The following is a 20,935-nucleotide window of genomic DNA, read 5'->3' as shown; positions in this document are numbered from 1 at the left end:
TATAAAAACATGGTCTTAGAATAATATATTTTTTTGAGTGTATGTTCTTTATTGGAACCTATATCGTGTCCCTCTAGACCTGACCATGGAACCAAGTAGAATTGGTCTTTGGCCAGACTATATCAGAGATCGATGTTGCTTAACAAGTGCAAGAGTTGTCTGAGCGTATATTGCAGAGTATCGTGTTCATTTTGATCTCTCTACCGTATCCATCTTGCACAAAGTATACTTGGTGAAAAAGGAATTCGATCTCTGAAACCCAGCTTGTGCTTTATGCATGCGGTTACTGAATACTGAGGCGAATTGATGAAGCCAAGATCAGATCATGGTGTGAGTGTACATCGGTTCAAGCACAGAAGTCAAGGACATCATGTTCTTATGCGGTGCTTTTATCTTGTAAGAAGGCAGTCCCATTGAATGTACGTGATCCTCAATGAGGGCTCCTCAGCCATCCAAAGAAAGAGGAAAGAGCAAGGCACCAGGCTTAGTGCAAGATCAATGTTTTTCTAATCACAAGTTTCATTTTAGACGCAGTACTCATGCGGTAAATTACGACCAAGATGATTATATCAATCAACATCCGAGCGTGAAGTGACATTTATATTCCTTTTATGATGTCCATGTGCCTGAAGCTTTAATCTAGGTCATTTCAAGTAACCATCTCGTGCAAATCGAATTCACGATAGGAAACCAGACGAAGGAAACAAAGAAGCCACATGAAACAGTGAAGTTTGAATTCAAAAAACTTCCATATAATGCTCTGCCTCGAGAAGTAAGTCACAAGGTTGGAAATGACATGAAGCATAAGCTCGGAAAAGCCACTGCTTTGGCAAGCTTTATTTGAAGTGACTGCCAGGATTCATGAGCATATATGGGGTATAACACTCTTCAACGGAAGGATGTGCTTAGATACACATGGTAATTGGCACTATGCAAGAAAATAGAAGATGCTTCAAATCACCACTGCTTCTTTCCACGCTTCTTTTTCTTGCCGGCACTGCTCTTGGGCCCATTGCTACTCCTAGAGGCAGAACTTTCTGAGGTGCCGTTGCTCTCAAAGACTCCTGACTGCATTGCGTTCTGTAACCATTCAAAGAAGGCCTCTTCTGTCATGGTCTCATCCATGCTAGGTGGCATGGTTCCCGTTCTGTGAGCTGAACTACCCGCTCTCATGTTATGCTTTGTGGCAACAGTTGTGTTCACATGAAAACTGGGCTTGTGGGTGTTGACAGGACATCTCATTCCCTGTAAAATGATAACTAAATATTTCAGAAACGAAAAAAGTCATTTCTATTTCGTTATCATGGGTCAATGCTGTTACGTAGTAACAAAGATGATTTTGACCACTCACTACGCTGTCGATATATACATGCATGCATGTGCCCGCACATAGAAATACAAGTATTTAGATACAAATGACAAAACAGTTGGATACCAAAAAATTCAATCAAAAGCTTAAAATTTGAGACAGAAACATCAGAAAATATGGATGATGAAGTGTTTAAATATGTAGTGAACACCACCAAGTCGATGGTCTTAAAAGATAAGTCCTTTTCACAAACATAAGATAAATCATGGCACATCATTCAACAGAGGCTTATAGCTATCACATGAATAAATTCAGTGGAAGCATAAAATAATGACAATATAACAAACCTTATCCTATTTTGTCAATAGAAACTAAAAACAAAGTGAATCACATTTCTCTGCTATTAATTGGATAGAAACTTAAGGATTGAAATCTGTCACATGGGTCCAGGATGCCTCTGCTGGAGCAGGAGCAGATACAGGTGCAGATCGGGTAATTTTTAAAAAGTTTTAGGTGCAGACATGGCGAGTATATACATATATATAATAGCCTTATTTATCAAGTATATTTTAGTCATTATTTTTGTATTAGGGCTCGTTTAGCTGGGCATGCCTCTAAAATGGCCAGTTTTGCACCTCTCCCCGGATACACATTGACCATATCCGTTGCTGTGTTGGAGTTCCACCAGCACCAGCACCCATGTTGTGTCAAAATGGGTGTGGCAGGCTGTTTAGTTGCATCTGTGCAACATAGTTCTCAATTTGTGTTATTTGCATAAACCTGATTGCAAAAATTTTGACATTTAGATCCTCAATCGTGTGGATGTAAATAATGCCTGATTAAATGACAGTAGATTGAGCTATATTTTCTAGGGGTACAACTGCAAATCTTTCCAAAAGACCATAGTAACAAATATTAGCCGTATTTTTGAAACCTCACATAAAATTTCCAAAAGCAAGTTGAATGGAAAGACCGAAAATGTTGCATTATTCTGAAATATTTGCAAGTCGAAAAAATCACATGATATTCTTGTAAGATTTTGTCAAAAAAAGAAATTTTTTCATATCTTATCTTTTTGGGCTTATTTTTACATTTTAATAACTATTTTAGTTTTATCAATGCTTTTGTGTAAAAACATTGGTAAAATAATTACAATTTCATAAATTTCTCAATTATTGGTAACGTATTTTTAAATGGTTTTGAACTATCAAGATTTTCCTTAAATCTTCTTGAGGAAAACAAAATTTTCAATTAATACCCAAGAAAAACCTCACTGACAAAACCATGAATGACATTGTGACTATTATCAAAAACCAAATGCGCAAGCTGACCAATTAGACATTATCCAATCCAATCTTATATAGACCCAAAGGGCAGTCTTGAGTATAAAGAAAAAGGAATTAAACCTGATTGGACAATACACAAGTACCAGACTTTAATGATTATATAAATTATGTCAATGAAACTGATCCAGCTGGCAATTGTATACAACCTGTTTTGGTTTCTGGAATAAAGCTATTTTAGTTTTCCTGACCAAAACACAAGCCCCACTAAGGCACAACTTGAAGTGGAACCCGATTTAGTAACTTCATTTATACTCTGTGAATTGATAAATTGATTAGTTTTTTCAATGCACTCACGATGTTGTTAATATATAATTTCGCTAAAAACAACAGCTGATTGAATTAACATGGATGTCCAACAATTACGACCTGTGCACACCGGAAGCTCAGACAGATGAACTCATAGAGATTTAGAACCACTTCATGCTCAAGCTCAACTCAAGACTAAATTGAGACCCAAACGAGTACACAAACCTATTAACACATACTGCTGTTCAATTCTTAGCTTAGACAGGTGCGAGGCAGTCTAAATGACATTAGCTTCAGCTTAGGTTTGGGTAAGACCTGAACCATTTATATTCTATTCCAGAAAGTTATATAACTGGCTAACCGCAAGGATGTTCACTTGGAAATTGGCCTAAAACAAAAGGTAATCAGCATATTCTGCCGACATTGTAGAATAATGGATAGATGGAAGACCTGCGAGTGATGTTAATACGAGGATTCGACTATAGCTACATAAATTTTATTTTGACATTACACCAGAAGGAAATTTAAGGATGGAAATTGATTGCCCAAATGAACACAAAAAATTTAAAAACCAAACCTGCAAGTATTTACCTACCATGGATGGACTATGAAGAGAAAACACCATGATACCTTGATGATTACTATATATGAGTAAATACCTGGCAAAGAAACCAATCAGTTGCATCATATATCTTGCTGTCTGCACAAACATAAGCATGAGGTGGATCAACCTACAAAACCAGAATATATCAAAAAATTACAGAATTTTCCAGTGTCATTTCAGAAGAATCTGGATATATTGTTAACATCTTCAAAAATAATTTGAAGAAGCTATATTGAAGCCAGAGAGCGGAAGGTAACTTTGACTTGGGCTAGAAATAGGTAAAGGTTAGACAGAAGCAATACCTTTTGCAACATTCCAAAAAGAAATGGATGGCCACATTGCTCAACCCATCCGTCCCCGTCTTTTGCATTATGAAATTCCTTGCACTCCTACAATGCAAAAATAATCTTTTCACTATCAGCAAATATACAGGCTCATCATGGTTACAACCCAAAGTTGTACAATGAAGCGAAATCAGGGAAGTCAGAAATGAAACCTGACACCATCTTGCTTGAGCTTTAGATCTACTCGTATGAGACCATATGTGAAATTTGTTGCACTTTTTGCACTCTATTCTTCTTACTTCCTCATGTGAGTCATCCTCCTTTGCTTCAGAATGAGAAAACCCAGATGGAAAGAAGCCTTGTCTACCCTTCTGAAGGAGAAAAAACACGATAAGTGGTGTTGCCTTGGAAAATCAATTAATTAACATCACACAACAAACAAACAAGAGTCAAGAAGTTAACGATGCAATGTTGGAGTTCCACTATCATATTCCACATGGAGACATAAATATGCAAACAATGTTCACCTAGTAGTCTAAGAATCTCAAATAATAGTAGTAAACTGTTACAGCAATTTGAAGAGAATAACTCAAAAGTAGGAACTGAGTGGCAGACAATGTATTTATTGATGCACAAGCACAATTATAGTAGTATTGTTGTCGACTTGGCCCCTACTGGAGTTTGTCAGAACTTTTTGGTTGTTACTGGCAACAACTAATGGTGTGATATCTTTTGGTATAGCACTTATACATGTGAAAAGAATAACAAATAACAGTTGCAAGTATTAAAACAAAATTACTTCAGACCAGCATATCCAACATTATCAGGCCATAGAAGGCATACCGTTAGTACCTGGAACATTAACAGAAATATTTCCAACTTGCCTTGTTAATGGGAGAACAATACATTCAAATACCAAACATATGGTTGCTAACACCGTTTACCTGTTCAAATTAGTGGTCAGTGTCATCATTCATAAGATTCTGAAATTGAAAAAGAAAAAAAATTGGCACGTGAGTAAAGACTAGGAATATGAATGGAAGAAGTGGTTGTTGAACTACCACATTTGTCCATCCTGCTCAGTGGGGATTTAGTTGGAACATTTCCCTCTTTTTTAGAGGTGATTCTATATAGTGTGAGCAATTGAATGTTGGTGATTTTCAGTTCTTCTGTACTTTATATCAGTATCACAGTTCAATGTACTACTATAGCTGCTTATTTCTATGAATTATAAATAATTCAAGATTCTGCCTGTGTCTAAAGATACAAGGCACGTGTCAGTGAAGGACTACTTATTCTTTTCCATGTTCTTTTGAAGAATACCACATCAAGAGAATTAGGATAGAATTATATAAGACGTAGGGTATGCCTCCACATGCCTATGCTGAATATTATTTACACCATTATGCCAAGTGAAGTCATAAGAGAGATGAACGGGTACTGGGTTGAGATTAGGATGTGGGTTGTGTATCTTTCAAAAGCATCATCAAGAAAAGGAATGAATGTCCCTGTAAGTCCTCTAGTCTTAATCTGATCAAATGCCCACATAATATGTAAAAAAAAATGCAAAAATAAGTTGAAAAATAAAAAATACCTTCTGATAAGCTGTTTGAAACCTACGGAAGCAGTTGAATAGCTCCTCCCTCCTCAATTCATCATCATATGCTTTTCTTTTTATACTGTCTAGTAATACCTAAAGATTTAAGATCATCTTATAAAAGTATGAAATCAACATTGAACAGAAGTAAAATGGATATTGACATTAAAAAGAGGAAAAGATATTCACAAATACCTCATATGCATTTTGTAGTTTCTTAAAAGCCTCGACAGCCTTCTCATTGCTTAAGTTTTTATCAGGATGTACCAGCATAGCCTGATTTTCATGTTAGAAAGAGTTATGGATTTACCAGCACAACCAAATATTCAGCATAGATAATATTATCATATTAAATGATCAAGGACCATTTAGACAAGCATCCTAAGGTAACAAAAAATCAAGAGTCAGCTGACAGCCATGGGGTTGCCTTATTTCAGTTTCTTGCAATAGACTGAAATCCACAAGAAAACAAGCACCTTGCGCTATTAGATGACAATTCCCAAAAACACACCTTAGATTTCAGTACGATGTTTTTCACACTCATCATCACCCTCTACGTCCATTCACGTTTCTACCTTTTATTATTTTCCTTTAGTACTTTGAATACAAAATCCAAACCATTCTTCAGTACTTATTATTATTCTGTAATTTATCGTGAAATGCCAACTATACATGTATATATAGAACTAAATTTCTAGATCATTGGACGGTCCCAACTTTTACCTAAACTTTTGCCACTATCAGAGCATAATTAACCACACACATAAAAAAGTTCAGTGAAGATCAAAAAAATTGCTGGGAGTATTTACAACATGCAACTATAGTAAAAGATGCCAGCAGACAACTGGTGGTATGATACAAAAGGCACGATGACCTTATGGATGTGGACAATTGTGTGGTTACCACTTACCAGGACCAACTAACCAAATAGGATACTAAATTATGTTCTGATAACAAATAAATGACATACTTTCATCAATCTAAATATGGGATATCTGAACTATTTTCCTTAATCTTGTGTCATTTCCATGAGATTCATGCATGACTTGTTATTGATCACTCATGAACCCAGCCGAACTGAACTGCACCTGGTGCTAGTTGCAACTAGCCAATTACAACCAAGAGAATGTCATTGGTGGAGACTAAACTGAACTGCACCTGGTGCTAGTTGCAACCAGCCAATTACAACCAAGAGAATGTCATTGGTGGAGACTAAGTAAAAAATATGTTAAGTACATACAGGAGTTTCAACACATATACCTTTTTTTTGTATTCACGTTTCAGGGAAGAAATATCTATGCTCTGATAACGAGAAAGACCCAATACTGAATAATGATCCACACAATTCAACAACCGCTCAACTTCCTCTTCTGAAGTCAACTCGATTTCTGCTTGACCACTTGTTGAAGCCACTCCCTGGCCTTGATCAGGCGACACACCAAATGCAGTTCGGAAACTCTCATCCGAAAAGGCAGCATGTGCAGCCTGGCCCGAGAAGCCATCCCCTTGAGTTCTTTCACCAGGTTCACTGTTTTCCTTATTCTCCTTAACATTTTTCTTGATAAAATATATTAGAACGTCACTTGATATGAAAGCAAGATTTATTCCCAACAACAATCCAGACCACCCTACATAAAATTTTGCACAGAAGACAGCATATATAGTTGTGACCAGAAGTGCAAGCCGTTCAAACTTCAAAGTAAATGTGATTCCTGCAACAAGAATGAAATTAAGTATGAGCAACTGAAACTGAAAATAGACTTGTAGAAGCTTTTACTTTGAAAGGCTCAAATATGTACATACCTCCAAATACTATGAAGAGACCTGTAATCCAAAAGCTCCCATAAAACCACAGAAAGGCAGATGCAAAGGCAGCAACGACAATAACAGCTAGAGTTAAGCCCAAGAAATATGCGATGATACCAAATATAACCTGCATCATTGCAAAACAAGTAAATAAAATTAAAAAAGGAAACAGCACATCATCAAATCAGAAGAGATTGTAACTAGAACAAAGTAATTCAAGATAGAGAAAAAAGCTAAAAGTTAAACAACCTAAGGCTGTGGAGAAAGGATCTTTGTTGGACTCTTTATTTAAGTGATAACTAGTATGACTTGGTAAAGTTGGTGTTGAAGTTGACAAGCTAAATATTGTCAGAAATAAAACTCTAAGACTGTTACAGTAATGGTATATGCATCATAACAGATAATCAGTATTAAACAGATATTATATGCTAATATGCAAATAGTATGACTAGGTAAACTTGATGTTGAAGTTGACAAGCCAAATATTATCAGAAATAAAACTCTCAGACAGTTAAAGTCATGGTATATGCATTAGAATACATAATCAGGCTTGGACAGATATTATATGCTAATATGCAAATAGTAACATCACCCACAAGAGCAGAAACAATGAGAGAATGAAATTATATTTCTTAGATGATGCCCAAACCAAGACAGACAAGTTTGCTTTGATATATATCTTGGTCCTGTTCACTTCAAATATGAGCATGCAGCTTCCATATTCTCTTTCTTGCTAAGGAATATTTTCCACTACTGTTGCTAGGAAGTGCACTTCCACAAATCCTTTCACTCTCCTTTCTTATTTTGGTTACAAAAGCTACCAAATTAAAAATGAACATGAAAGATTGTGATTTTACAGAAAATTCTCCAGGAAGGTTTCTTCTGAACACTGAGATCCGACCTTGCGTTCAAGAGCATTCATGAAAACATTCATCAAGTTGCTCTTTGATCCAGTTTAGGTGATCGATTCCAGCATGGTTAATTAAGAACCAGTATAGAGAAATCCATTGCATTGGAAGATTAATGGGTACTTATGAGTTATGACATGAGAATTATGGTAAGCTATAGAAAATGAAGCCATTACAGATAATCCCTACATAGACAACACCCCATTGGAGGAAGCTTCAAATAGATATTCCATATGCAGACTGGCAATGATTGAAGATATCAGATAACAGACCATGCAAAATTACTTAAGCCTGGTTTGGATCCTATTACTTTTATTAATCTGAAATACTTAGTTACATGTACTTTGCCACATGCGGATTTCCCAGGATATTTACAATATCAGAGAGACAGGTGCAGCACCCTTAGTCACCAAAAAGTTTTTCATGAGGCTTAGAAAAAAATGAAATTGAAGAGTCTTGGTTGATATCATTGGAGGACTGCAACTCTGCCTACACTTCAACCATCCAAGGAAAGAAAAAGAAATCCAACAAAACAGTTGAAATGAACACAAATCAGCAACTTCAAATATGTACTATATTTCCCAGCTACATATGATGAAGATGGGAGAAAAGGAAAAACTGAAAAGAAATTTCAGAGATCCAAAGAAAGCTTCAGAAACATATAACCATACAAGTTCTCAGGCAGGTAAATAATATTCAAAGAATGACTCCTCTAAAAGCAAACAACCAGCTTTCTTATGCATGTCTATTTGAAAAATGAAGCATATATAGATAACTATACGTTCAGAAAAAGATTCTGAAAATCAATTGCGCCAAGATATTTTGGTTCTACTAAATAAGGGCAAAGTGAAGAAACAATTTTGTGCAGAGATTAGGACTATAAAGAAACAGGAAATAAGATTAATGTCACAAAACATACCGAGACTATAAGCAGATTTGTGATTCCTATCATGGAAGCAAAGGCAAGACTACTGCACCACAGAATCATGAAAAATGATGCTGTCCCCAATCGAAAAATAGAATCAACGCCACGAAGAGCACAGTCCAACCAAACAAGAGAGACTAGTAGAATCAACTTCCCTATATGCCGGAGCCATTTTGAGAGAATTGGATACATATATCCCGACTTTTGAATCACATAATTACGAGCCTTCAAGAACTTGGCTGTCAAGGTCGAGACCCAAACCTTCTGTGCCTGAAACCACCTACTTGCCTTATCCAGAGCAGCAACCGCTGAAGCTCTCAAATTCCTGCCACCCATTTTATCAGAAAGGCTTAAGCTGCCCATCATTTTTCCAAAACCACTACCAAGACAAAATTTAGAACAGCCCTCAGATTTCCCATCACCTTCCATTTGATTGCAATTCCCATCCTCATATTCATCGATTCCATTTGCATCCGAAATATTTGGACTCGGATCATTAAGAATAAATGAAGGTGGTGTAGAACTTGAAGTTACATCAGGGGTTTTAGCTTTTTCTCTGTGCTGATCCCTTCTGTTGGATTTTGTCTGACTTCTTTTACGAGCACCAGCTGTTATATTTTTGTCTACTTGATCTGTGGATGGACTATTTGACTTGTGCTGGCAGTTAAGGCTTGAAAGCTCCTCATTGTCAACAACTACTGCACCATGTGCCATGTCTTTATTAGCTGATAGTGGGGTGGACTTTGACACTGCATTGTCGTGAGCTATTCCATTTTGGTACATACTACTCCTCAATACAGTTCCCTTTCTGGCCATCATGAAAGCTAGACAGTGTTTTTAGCAAATTATTGTATCTGTGGTTATCTAATTTCTTCTGGCATCCTTTACTTGTATGTTACCAATAATTTGCGTAGGAAGAGTGCATATCAGCCACAAGTGCCAAAACAAATCGCATCCTGAAAATTGAGGCCAAGAGAAAGGTTCACTAACTATTAAACAATAATAGGAAAAAGAAGATTATTAGACATAGATTATCACTAACACAAATACCTCCTTCAAAAGGAAAAAGTGAAAGAGCATAGACAACATTTCAGCAACAACATAACAGACTATGATGCTTAAGAAAGCTAGGAAATTTATGACATGTCATTCGGACAACAGAGAAAGTTAATAATCAGTCGTTAAAAGACAGCCTAGATGCACAATAACCTACACAAATGCTTCAAGAGAACCCAACCAAACAGGCACATGCCAAAACAAAGACCACAACGTGCAACCCAAAACTGCCTCAATCAATAATGAAGCATCTTCATAATTTTTTGGGAATTACCTCCTTATGGATAACAAGCAAGCACAATGTCATTACAAATGCAGTTTTGGTCTGCAAGGAAATTCAAATTTCAGTCACTCACATGGTGGAACCTGTGCATATCAGGTCAACCTGTTGCATATATATTTACTTCCCTTATGTAAATATACTGGTTCAGCGTTTCACACTTTTTGTCACATGTATAATAATTGTGCTTTTCTATCTTAATCTGTTCCATTGGTATCAAGAATAGGCCAGGTTTGCGTTGAGGTTTTGACACAAACTGCCTTGTTATGCCATCTGGTTATTTTTTTTGGTAAAATGATACTCTATGTCACACGGACTCTTCAAAAAAGGTGCACCACCTGAGTCGATGTGGCACAATAAGGCTGCAGGTACAGCTCTGACTCGCACCCAACTGCACCCTATGTCATTCCCTTAATTTTTTTTTTCTCCTTTTTTTTCTCTCTTTCCTTCTTTTTCATTATGTATAGTAATAAAAAGGGCAAATTAAGTTCAGAAACAACCATATATATATATATATATATATATATATATATATACCCTCACCCCACTCCCGCACCAATCTTTTTTGGATGTGCCGCACTGGCACCCGTATCCACACCCACACCCCACGTCCATGTGACATCTCCCTCAATGAATTCATGCGTTCAATGAAACTCGTTCAATTGGATGATGAAATTCTTTTGTTTGAAACACAAACACCTCACCGTATAAAAATATCACTGCGGGAAACCTTTCAGATGTATGTGTCAGGCAGTTTAAAGATTGACAGCCTTTATGTCTCTTTCCAGAAATCGGCATGAAAGATAAGCCTCAAGAAAGGACATCAAGTATTTATCAGCTTGAAAATTAAAACGTTGCGGCAGCATTATTATAAGAAATCCATGAACAACATCCTATGGCAAGTCTAAGCCATTCACAGCAAAAACTGATCGATAAAACGAAGAAGAAAGGGAAGATGACGAAACAACGAAAGCGAACCAAAGATAGCCAATCTTTGATGTCCCTCTGAAAAATCAACAAGCGCAAGAAATTCTAAACGGTATTAACCTAATACCGACCTGCCCATTCACAAACAGAACAAATTCCGGATGAATCAAACCAACTATAATGATGGTAGCGATCAAAATTATTCTACTCCAAGACTGTGGCTGCGAAAATGAAGATTAGAGATCCAACAGCCAGAACATGCACTACCCACATGAGGAAAATCAAGAATAATAGATTAACTTGCACAGAATAAGAAGTAAAGGAATACATACCTCGAATTGAAGCGCATGAGGGTCCAAGAAACAGAAAGAAGAGGTAGCCACGTAGCAGAAATTCGTACACCAACAACGGAGCGAAGTTGGGGATTTGGTGGATAGTGATATGGGAGAAGAAATTCTGGGGCCTATTGAGAAGGGCGCGATACTTCTCATCCCCTAAACTTTTCAGAATAAGTCCAAAGTCATGCTACCCCTTCATGCGGACAAGACTGTAGCCCGCCTAGTTCTCATCATCCAATTGTAACTATTTCTTTTCTATCATTGCCTTGGGCGGAAAATTAATAGCATTTCTTGCATTTAGTTGTGGGAAGAGTTTTTTTTTTTTTTTTTCTTAAATGAGACTGCGCAGGGCGAAGCATTGGCGGAGGAGAAAACGGGAATTTCCAATAGAGCCTGTTTCTTGGTCGATTTGCATTAGAATGATGATGTCTACGAATTTTGTCTAGAGAGAGGCAGAGGAACTAAAGTCGAAGTCGCACCTGATCATTCTCGCTCTTAATATTGATTGGCTTGCTTAGGATCTGACCATAAAGTTCCCACGTCTAAGGATCGAAAAAAACGAGCCGCTTGGTGTTGTGGTATAATTAGAGAGACAAAATGACTCAGCGCCTAGAAAATATGGAATATCACAATCTTTAGCCATTTTTTATTCGTTTGGTACTTCGCCTTGGATTTGATCATGCAATTTCAAATTTTAGAACGAGAATGTTTGCAGCTGGATAACGTGTCCAACTCCCATGAAGGTCTGAAGGAACCAGGTCTTGGAACCGATGCTACGGTGGTTTCCGAGAATGGTAGTCATGTTCTGCTAGGAAATATAACATGGATTCCAAAGAATAATTTGGATATATAATGGCTGGTCTTGCAAAACATGCATGCTTACATTCATAACAATAATAATAGTTTCATAATAATATTTCTTTCATGTTTCTAAGTATTGGAAAACACAAACAATTAAACCTCCTTATGCAGGATGATCCTCTGCTTTGACGGGTTGATCTAAAGGCAGTAGGAGGAGGACTCATTGGCTCGCCACCTTAACAGGCATAACTCAATGGGATTTGTGACACAGGTTGCAATTTTGGGACACACATACTGGTGAATGTTTCTTGGAATACAAGCATGTCTGTGCATGTCTAGAAGGCTATATATGTGCTAAAATGCCACGAAGATGTATATTCCTCGTTGTTTGGCAATGTTATAGATATCAAAATGTTATGTACCAATAATATGGAGGCCCAATTCTTAGATGTAGTGATCGCGATATATTACATATAGAATCATAGTATTCAGACACTTTTTTCAGGTCAATTACAGAAAGGTGAACTCCATGATAACGAAAAGAAGAAGAGGCGGAATTAATTTTTTGTATGAAGTCACACGTACGTTGTCCTAAGGGCGCCATTGGTGCTTCCTACATCTGTTTTCAGCACCCAAATAATCTCTAAATAAACTGACTAGGACATACCAATAGCCATTTAAATTAACAACATAAACAGTAACTTAAGTTTCAAAACGCCACTAGAGGTAACTCCCGATCACTTAGTTCGTTTTTGCAATTTGCATGGCATATTAGGGTTACCGATAAACGAACAGGTAAGATGCAAGCTTGGATCAGTTTAGTTGAATGACCAAATGAGATTTTCTAAGTTATGGAGTTTTAAAACAATGAGAGCTTCGAAACAGCTTCCAAGGTATTTTGATGCCTCCAGCTCTGACAAGTTCGTCGGTAAGAATTACATGAAGCTCAGAATGGGTGCATTCAGTACCTTCGTTTACATCCTACTTTATCTTTCCGTTTCTTCATAGATGTCATAAGTTTGTTTGACAAAGTTCTGTGACATCAAACTGACACCTGACACTTTTGAATTGGCCATAGAATCGAATAGGTATGCCATGGATTCAATTCAAATCGCTGATTTGGATAGAACTCTTGGTTTGAAGGTACTTTTTGTTGGGGATAAAATGGTTTTCTTAAATATATTTGATTGTCTTTCGTTTACGAAGTGTGTGTTTGTTTGTAATTTCTCAAATTTTAAATCGGTTATTTATAAATATGTTAAAAGTTGACCAGTTGCATACATGTTTGCATGGCGTTTCTTGTGAATCATGAATATTAACAGAATCCTGATCTGTCGATATAATGTTTCCACCTTGTTTCAACTTTATTGGTTCTCTAGGTAGATCTACATGTGACTGACCGGGTGCGATCTCATCGCACATGAAACCACAGACATAGGTAGCAGGCAAGATAAAGGTTTCCTTCTTTTCCGTATGAAAAGAGCTTCATCCTCGGCAAATGCAGGTGAAATTACCTTTGAAAGTTAGGTCCAGAAGACTCCAATTATGATGACATGGTAATCTTGAACTCCCTACCACGAACGGAATTACATTTAATTGTATGTACTGCCGGTTACAGCAACAATTTGATCATGCCAACAAGGATAATTGATGTGACAGAGATTGGAATTAAGGCCCCCATGGTCCCATGAACCCTTGCAACATGATGATGACTATGTACAGATGCAACTTATTCTTGAACCAAGCTGCAAAATTAGCAGACATCATATATCTGTCAAGTATATTTCTGTTTAAATGCTGCGAGCCAGGTTTGAGCTAATGTTTTCTTCTTTTGAAAACGGCCTTCCAAGTACTCTGATTAAGACTCCTTTTGAAAGTGCTAACAGGGGGTGGCAAGCCAAGGATCGCATTTAGCACAATTTCATTGTTGTACAAGTTGTCCCTCACGAGCAGTTTTGCTCCCTTATGCCTGCCCGTAGTTAACGGGTTCACATCAACATCAACTAGTATCAACATCAACTAGTATAGTGTGCTCAAAAGCATAACACCCACAAGAATCAAACTAATTGGAGTTTCACCTGACTGCCAGCCCCAGTGAGAGCATTGCTGCATCTCATTCCTCAATACCAAAAAGAACCTTTTGAAGCTCTGAAAACAAACCCATTGACGTTCACATTAAAAGAAGTGGACGAAACATATGCTGTTCCGATGTTTCAAAAAGTCCACTTCCTAGATCCTGCTCCACTACTAATTTATCAGTTCTTATTGAAATCTAGAAGTACTTTAACAAACGAATCTCCCTGGAAGATGAAAGCGGAAACGGAGGATCTCGAGTTGAATAAATAAAAACGTAAACCAGGTGCAGCAGATGAAGCAACCGATTTTTAAGTGGAGAGCAGAGACCTATAAGCTAGATGTCCTCATACCAAACGTTTTACCAAAACAAAGTAGAACCTATTGTTTCTGCAGTATCACATATTCATTCAGATAACAGCAAGGCAAAGTACGCTTGTAAAATTGGACAAGAACATTTGAAACCTTTGCATTCTTGGCATCTTGTGGACCTGTGTGTGTAACCACCCTACACGGAATTTTCTTGTTTGTTTTTCCCTGAATTGATCAGGCATTTGACAAAATCCGTAAAATTTGGTGAAAAAATAGTTAATGCTACGTAAGCAAGCGTGGAGAGAAAAGATTTTCACATTGAAACAACTAATGTGCTTGTTACCTCGACCTACATGGATGCTATCTGCAGGTAAGGCATGAAGATCACCAAATGTTAATTGCAGCACCTGAGCAGAGAATATGAATAGAATAATGAAGAACCAATGGTGGCTAGTGGGCAATAAGAGATGTATAGGCACCATGGAAGAAATAAAGGGCACAGTGCATATAAGAATAAAAAGTACTAATTCCAAACATGAAAAATGCAAGGTTATACAAAAAGCGACCCACGGATGCCAGGGAAAGACAATAACACGTCAACTAAAGGCATTCCATGGAAGATTGAAAACTAAAAGTTGATGGAATATATGCACACATGTTAAAGCAGGTGTTCAGAAAATATCTTCTAGAAAACTTTGACAAAGTCATTTTTTTGCAGGAACCAGCAACGATTTTTCAGTACAACTTCAGAAAGAAGAATATTTAAATAAACAAACAGGAATTTAGAAGAAACCTAAAAAAAATTTAGTCTCATATTTTAGAAAGCAATCATTTGGTAAAAACTAAAATAATGTGGGTAACTGATGCTGCATCACAGATCAGATGATACCTGCATGGGATATTGAAGACCATGTATACATGTCAAAATAGACGAATAATAAGACAAAAATAACGAACTGTTCTAGGAAACAAAAGAGCAAGAAGGAAAAAAATGAAGGATACCCACAAGGCAAGGCAGTCAAATCCAACTATTCTTGCAGCACATCACGCAAAGCTGACAATGATATGCTGAGAACTCCTCAGTTATGCACATGAATTGAACAAAAACAGCCAAAACATGTCACGGGTTATGCTGAGAACTCCTTAGTTATGCACATACACTACCACTATTTGGGGACACACACACACACACACTGCACACTAGTCTCTTTCAAGGTTACGGGTTATGGAGATCACTTCTGCTGTTACTTAGCTAAAAGACACTTGCAAAACTAACACAATTGAAACCCATGAGGTAATTACAGGTTCCAATTCCTCTGAACATCATATCTGCAAGTGTCTTTCTCGACTAAATCAACCCCTGGATGCAACCCCCATACCCAATAACATAGTGGAGGATATTAGATCATGTAACTCTGATGTGTAAATAAGAATCGTACAAGCTGTAAAATTTTTCATGGTTGGTTTTCAAATAAATATAAGAACCATGTCAAAAGAGCTAGTTCTGACACATTTGGTCACAGAAATTAACATCCAAAAAAGCTACTACTTTTTTTCTCAACAAAAAAAGAAGAAAACTAGTGGGAGCTCAATTAAGTGGCTCATTTGGATCAGTTTAATCAAATCTTTAACTGTCCTCACATGGCATCTCGAAATGTTAGAAAGCCAATAAGAAATGTTCCATCAAATTTGAAAAGGATCTCAAGGAGACTATCAAGAAGATAATAAATAAATCTGAAAGAAGTCACAAAGAGAAGTTCCTGCTATTAAAGCAATTGTCCTGGTTCCTTTGCCAATAGCAATATGTGCATGTAAAAAGTTAGATGCCACAAAGTTTCTCCACTAGTTTCTGTTGCCCTAAGTCCACAAGGAATTGCTAAAACAATTAACAAGATGCACCAGTGGTTACAGAATAAAAAAGCGTGCAGCCTGATGAGAAATGCATAAATGCATGTGTGGCCAGTGCTTAGATGAAATCCTGCACATAACCTTAACATCCAAGCAGTAGCCGAGCCAGGAAAAAAAAAAGGGGGAGGAACCATTCATATTTTTTACAAATTTAAAGGGGTGGGGGGCCTGTCCATATATTCTGCAGATTTATAAGGGCATAAGGGTCTTTCAGAAAAATAATAGTTCTAAAATTTTTGAAAATACAGGGGGAGAAAGAAGAGAGCTTATTCCTAAGTTCTCATAGATCAATTGCAAGAAATCTTCAAGCCATCAGAAAAGGATGTACCGCCCTGCAATTGCACTTGTATGGCCTCCAAGGCTTGGCCATTTGCTCAGTGCAAGTTCTATCAAAATCCCACCAAATGATACCCCTCTGAAAATGTTTTGGCAATCGTCCATGCTACTTGTCATCTTCTCAGGCAAACATATTCTAGTTTTTTTCTCGCGGATGATCCAGGAAGGCATCAGCACTCATGGAGGGTCTATAAAAGGAGAAGTAGATGTCCCGACGACCAACATACTAGTTAACTCATCACCTTCAACTGCAACCATGATCATCTTACAATAACCACAACTGCCAGACATAGTTCTGACTAAAGAATTTCTTTTTCCATTTGCATGCTGAGTATATCCCACCTCCTTGGATGAGAATGACTCTTATGTGATTCTTTATTTCTACGAGCTTTCTACAGACAATGTCGGTTATTAGGTCTTGAATTTCTAGTAAATCGGTTGCATCACCTACTGTACATGGCTACGCTTAAGGAAGACTTCAATAAATAGAGCTGAACCTACAATTTATGTTCATATTCCTATAAACATATAACTAGAAGTTATCTAAACATAAAACTAAAAACCCAATTAGAAAAGTTGAATGATTTGCAAAGAGGCCCAAACGAAATTTTCATGATCGGTAGATTTGGTACTCCATGAACATGGGTCATTGAATCATCGTGAAGAAATTTCAAATCTGGAATTTTTTCTTTTAAACTTCTTTCCTACAGAAACACAAACCCACCCAGGTGCAGAACCATTGCTCACAAAATAACTGTAATGCAAATTTAAGAAGACCTTACACCAATGGAGATATTAGAAATTTAGAACATCAAAGGTGAGCATAGCGATGCCTGCCATGTTTAGAAAAGACGAGGTTAATTACAAGGGAAAATGTAATTTACATAGTGATTGCTTGTGTCTTCTTTTTTCTTTTTTTTTTTCGGAAGAGAAAAAGGGAAGCAGTGAAAAAATTTATTACACTTATATGTACAATGTGTTCCAGACGATCCAACTGCAGCAAACTCATATTTCTCGGAGAAATAGCAAACTCATATTTCTCGGAGAAATGCAGCTGCTCTTTATGAGATTTATGAGTCCAGGCTCTGGTGACAAGAAAACAGAGTCCTTCTGTAAGCATGAGCGGAGAACCACAAGGGGAATGCTATGGTATTCTTCACCGAAAACAGCTCTTTCCACACTTTACTCTCCCGATGGTACAGCAGAACATGTTTTTGGGTAGCTAGGAAGACACAGTCTCTGCTTTGGCTGATAGGAAAAATGCTAGACATGAATGCCTTGACACACCTCAGGCTAATTCTATCAGCCACCATCCAAATCTGATTCACATAGTCCTTCAGCAACCATATCACCATCATACCTTCTGTAATCTGAATTATAGACACGGATCCTTCCAGTTCCAACAAGTAAATTCTGGAATTGCAAGAACCCAAAAGAGCATCTGGCAAAGAAACCTTCCTCCACGTCCCCTTCTCCAAATCCAACGCAAGAACATATGAAGATCTATATGTCAACCAGTGGAGAGCACCATATGCGTAGACGGCTTGGTTCTTATTCATATGGGTGAATTCGTCGTTATGCGAGAAAATCGACCGTGTCCACAAATTAGTTGCCGAATCAAAAACCTGGCAGACCAAGCAATCCAGGGCTCTCCGACCAAAAGGGCGATAGAATCCGGCCAAAACCACACTGAATTTCTGATCAGGCGGATCGAAAGCCAATCCCACCAAGGTGGACTCATCATCGGGATGATACCGGCTAACCGGCCTCTTTCTAGTCCTAGGGAGAGTAATCCATTGTCTGGTCATAGGGTTACACACATAATACACTCCTCTATTAGGAACGCTGGCACAACACAACAGCCCATTACAGGAAGCTCGAATCTTGATTCTATCCCCCATGAATTCAGAAGTGAACTCGCCAGTGTCGTTTAATCCATCCATATAGACGAAATTCGGATACATGGTGGATGATTGCACGATTTCCAGCAATACCCCGATTCTAGAAGAGGACAACTCATCATACAAACGAACAAAATACGGCTCCGAAGGTAGTCTACACCATAACTTACAGACGCATTTGAATCGAAACAGATATTTCACGGGCAGTCTTGCAAGAATCTGAATGATAACATCATCTGGGAAGATGCAATTCTGGCCGGTCGACATGGATGGTGTCGAGAAGAGAACAAATTGCTGAAGAATCAAAACCAGAAATTAGGCTTCTGCAACTCATCAAAGAGAAGGAGCTTTGCCTTGTTACCTCAGAAAAGCGATCAGAAGACGCCCCAGGTCACCCGCACGGGCGGGAACTTCGTTATTCGGCAAAACCCTTCTGGTTTGCCGGAAATCGGGGAAGACCCAATTCCTTGAAACGCATCATTCGCTTTCAGAGACGGCGTCTTGAGTGCCGCGGTGAACTGGAAACAGGCGCCCTCCGATCTCGTCCATTGGTTTCCTACGATGGACGGTGCCGAACTCACTAAAGAAGCCTTACGTGCGTACTTTGTGGAGTATCACCGTCCATTCAGAAGATGAACGGTGACGAAATTGCAGAACGAAGCGGACGTTTCTTGTACGACCCTAACTCTTAAAAGCAGGGTTTCTTTCTACGTTCATCTTCGTCTTAAAGGTAATTTAACAATTTCATGCTCGTCTTCTTCCTGAGTTAACAAAATCTTTATCCACTTCTCCATGGTGTTGCAAAACGTGAAAGTTAGATTCGCCTTTCTTATTTCAATAAGTTGCATAAGGAAACGAGAGAGTAGATGGACATAAAAGGATTGTTCAAATAACATGATCTCATCTTTCTACTAACACGAGTCGAGTTCATCCAACTCGAACTAGTGTCCTTTACAAACTCGAGCTATGAGTAGAGGAAGAAGATAGGCACTGCTCTTCGCCTCAACTCTTGCAAGGGATAGGAATCAATTTTTGCAAATATGTACAAGTAACTATAGTCTAATATTTTGCAATGTGGCGGAGGAGATTCTTTCACTTCCTCTCCGCATAGGTTCGTGCGAATTCCGTCCTTGAATGGATGTTCGCGTGTTTGAATTCCAATTCATAATCAAATTCAAATGAAAAAAGTGTAATACCAGAGTCACATGACTTTTAAATTCATCATATAAATAATATGTTCTGGATTGGACTTTTATTTTCACATTCAACGTGGAATTCGACTTTAAAACGCAAACCCAAATCCGAATATGATATGTTAGGAGCTGACTTTGGAAATGTGTGGATGTTGCATATAAGATGTTGATTCGAAACTAAAATCCGAGTTTGAGTCCGATTGATATTTATTTGAAACGGAATTGAGGTCCAGTCTTTGGCACGTCCATCTCTCCATCTAATAGCAAAGGATTGTCCAAAATCTAAATTTGTGGTGCAATACGGCAGCATCGAGAAAGCATGTTATTGTCATGTACGTTTACATTTCCACTTTGTCTTTCTTGGGTGGGCAGGGAACCAACTAGAGTCACCGCGAGGTTCTTGATTATGATCCGAATATGGCCTGTGTTCTCCTAAAATGTAGCTCTGAACCTGAGTCTGGTATATACCTTCGATTAGCACCTAGCTTCCATGCCAATAACTGGACTCATGGGGTTAAGGACCTCAGATTCGATCTTATTTCAGGATCATCACCTCTATTTGGTAATGCCTAAGTATCTGACCCAAATTGCGCAAGGGCGGCCACTTCACGATAGTGTTCCAATTCAAGAAATTAGTCTTCACCTTTTTTTGGTAAAGTGAGTACTAATGACATTTTTTTGGTATAATAAGTACTAATAATATTGAATTGCAATTAGTCCTTACCTTTCAAAAAATTAGTCCTGACCTCACACAAATCGTTCAAAGTGCTTCTGAATGGAAAAGT

At 37.8% G+C, this 20,935-nt stretch overlaps 2 protein-coding genes across 6 annotated transcripts; both read right to left on the bottom strand.

The window, feature by feature from the left end:
• Window positions 1-711: 711 nt before the first annotated feature.
• On the bottom strand, window positions 712-11,901 carry LOC116262329 (uncharacterized). Of its 5 annotated transcripts, none has more exons than XM_050080086.1 (10): window positions 11,621-11,900; window positions 9,020-9,981; window positions 7,190-7,319; window positions 6,647-7,098; window positions 5,582-5,662; window positions 5,384-5,482; window positions 4,002-4,157; window positions 3,808-3,894; window positions 3,561-3,632; window positions 712-1,245 (listed from the first exon to the last, which is right to left on the bottom strand). In XM_050080086.1, the coding sequence occupies exons 2-10, from the start codon at window positions 9,842-9,844 to the stop codon at window positions 958-960; spliced, it is 2,190 nt and encodes a 729-aa protein (XP_049936043.1). In that variant the 5' UTR covers window positions 9,845-9,981; window positions 11,621-11,900; the 3' UTR covers window positions 712-957. The 5 variants fall into 5 exon arrangements, with proteins under 5 accessions (XP_049936043.1, XP_031497447.1, XP_049936042.1 ...); XM_031641587.2 differs by having other exon boundaries at window positions 4,002-4,160; window positions 11,621-11,899; XM_050080085.1 differs by lacking the exon at window positions 11,621-11,900 and adding an exon at window positions 11,066-11,176 and having other exon boundaries at window positions 4,002-4,160.
• Window positions 11,902-17,988: 6,087 nt separating this feature from the next.
• LOC116263434 (F-box protein At5g49610) lies at window positions 17,989-19,720 on the bottom strand. Its single transcript, XM_031643205.2, has 2 exons — window positions 19,319-19,720; window positions 17,989-19,251 (listed from the first exon to the last, which is right to left on the bottom strand). Exon 2 carries the CDS (start codon window positions 19,222-19,224, stop codon window positions 18,127-18,129), a length of 1,098 nt encoding a protein of 365 aa, XP_031499065.1. The 5' UTR covers window positions 19,225-19,251; window positions 19,319-19,720; the 3' UTR covers window positions 17,989-18,126.
• Between the last annotated feature and the right edge of the window lie 1,215 nt (window positions 19,721-20,935).

This window comes from Nymphaea colorata, chromosome 10 (assembly GCF_008831285.2).
Source record: "Nymphaea colorata isolate Beijing-Zhang1983 chromosome 10, ASM883128v2, whole genome shotgun sequence".
NCBI lineage: Eukaryota > Viridiplantae > Streptophyta > Magnoliopsida > Nymphaeales > Nymphaeaceae > Nymphaea > Nymphaea colorata.
Note: the sequence above shows the minus strand (reverse complement) of the source record. Positions and strands in the feature narration are given on the sequence as shown.

What these genes read in the sequence shown, in the direction of transcription:
- LOC116262329 (XM_031641587.2), bottom strand. Translation starts at nt 9,844, where the DNA reads ATGATGGCCAGAAAGGGAACTGTATTGAGGAGTAGTATGTACCAAAAT. An exon ending in CAAATCTGCTTATAGTCTCG is followed by an intron (nt 7,320 to 9,019) that starts GTATGTTTTGTG and finishes GCAATGATGCAG; the next exon opens with GTTATATTTGGTATCATCGC. An exon ending in TCTCTTCATAGTATTTGGAG is followed by an intron (nt 7,099 to 7,189) that starts GTATGTACATAT and finishes TTCTTGTTGCAG; the next exon opens with GAATCACATTTACTTTGAAG.
- LOC116263434 (XM_031643205.2), bottom strand. Translation starts at nt 19,224, where the DNA reads ATGTCGACCGGCCAGAATTGCATCTTCCCAGATGATGTTATCATTCAG.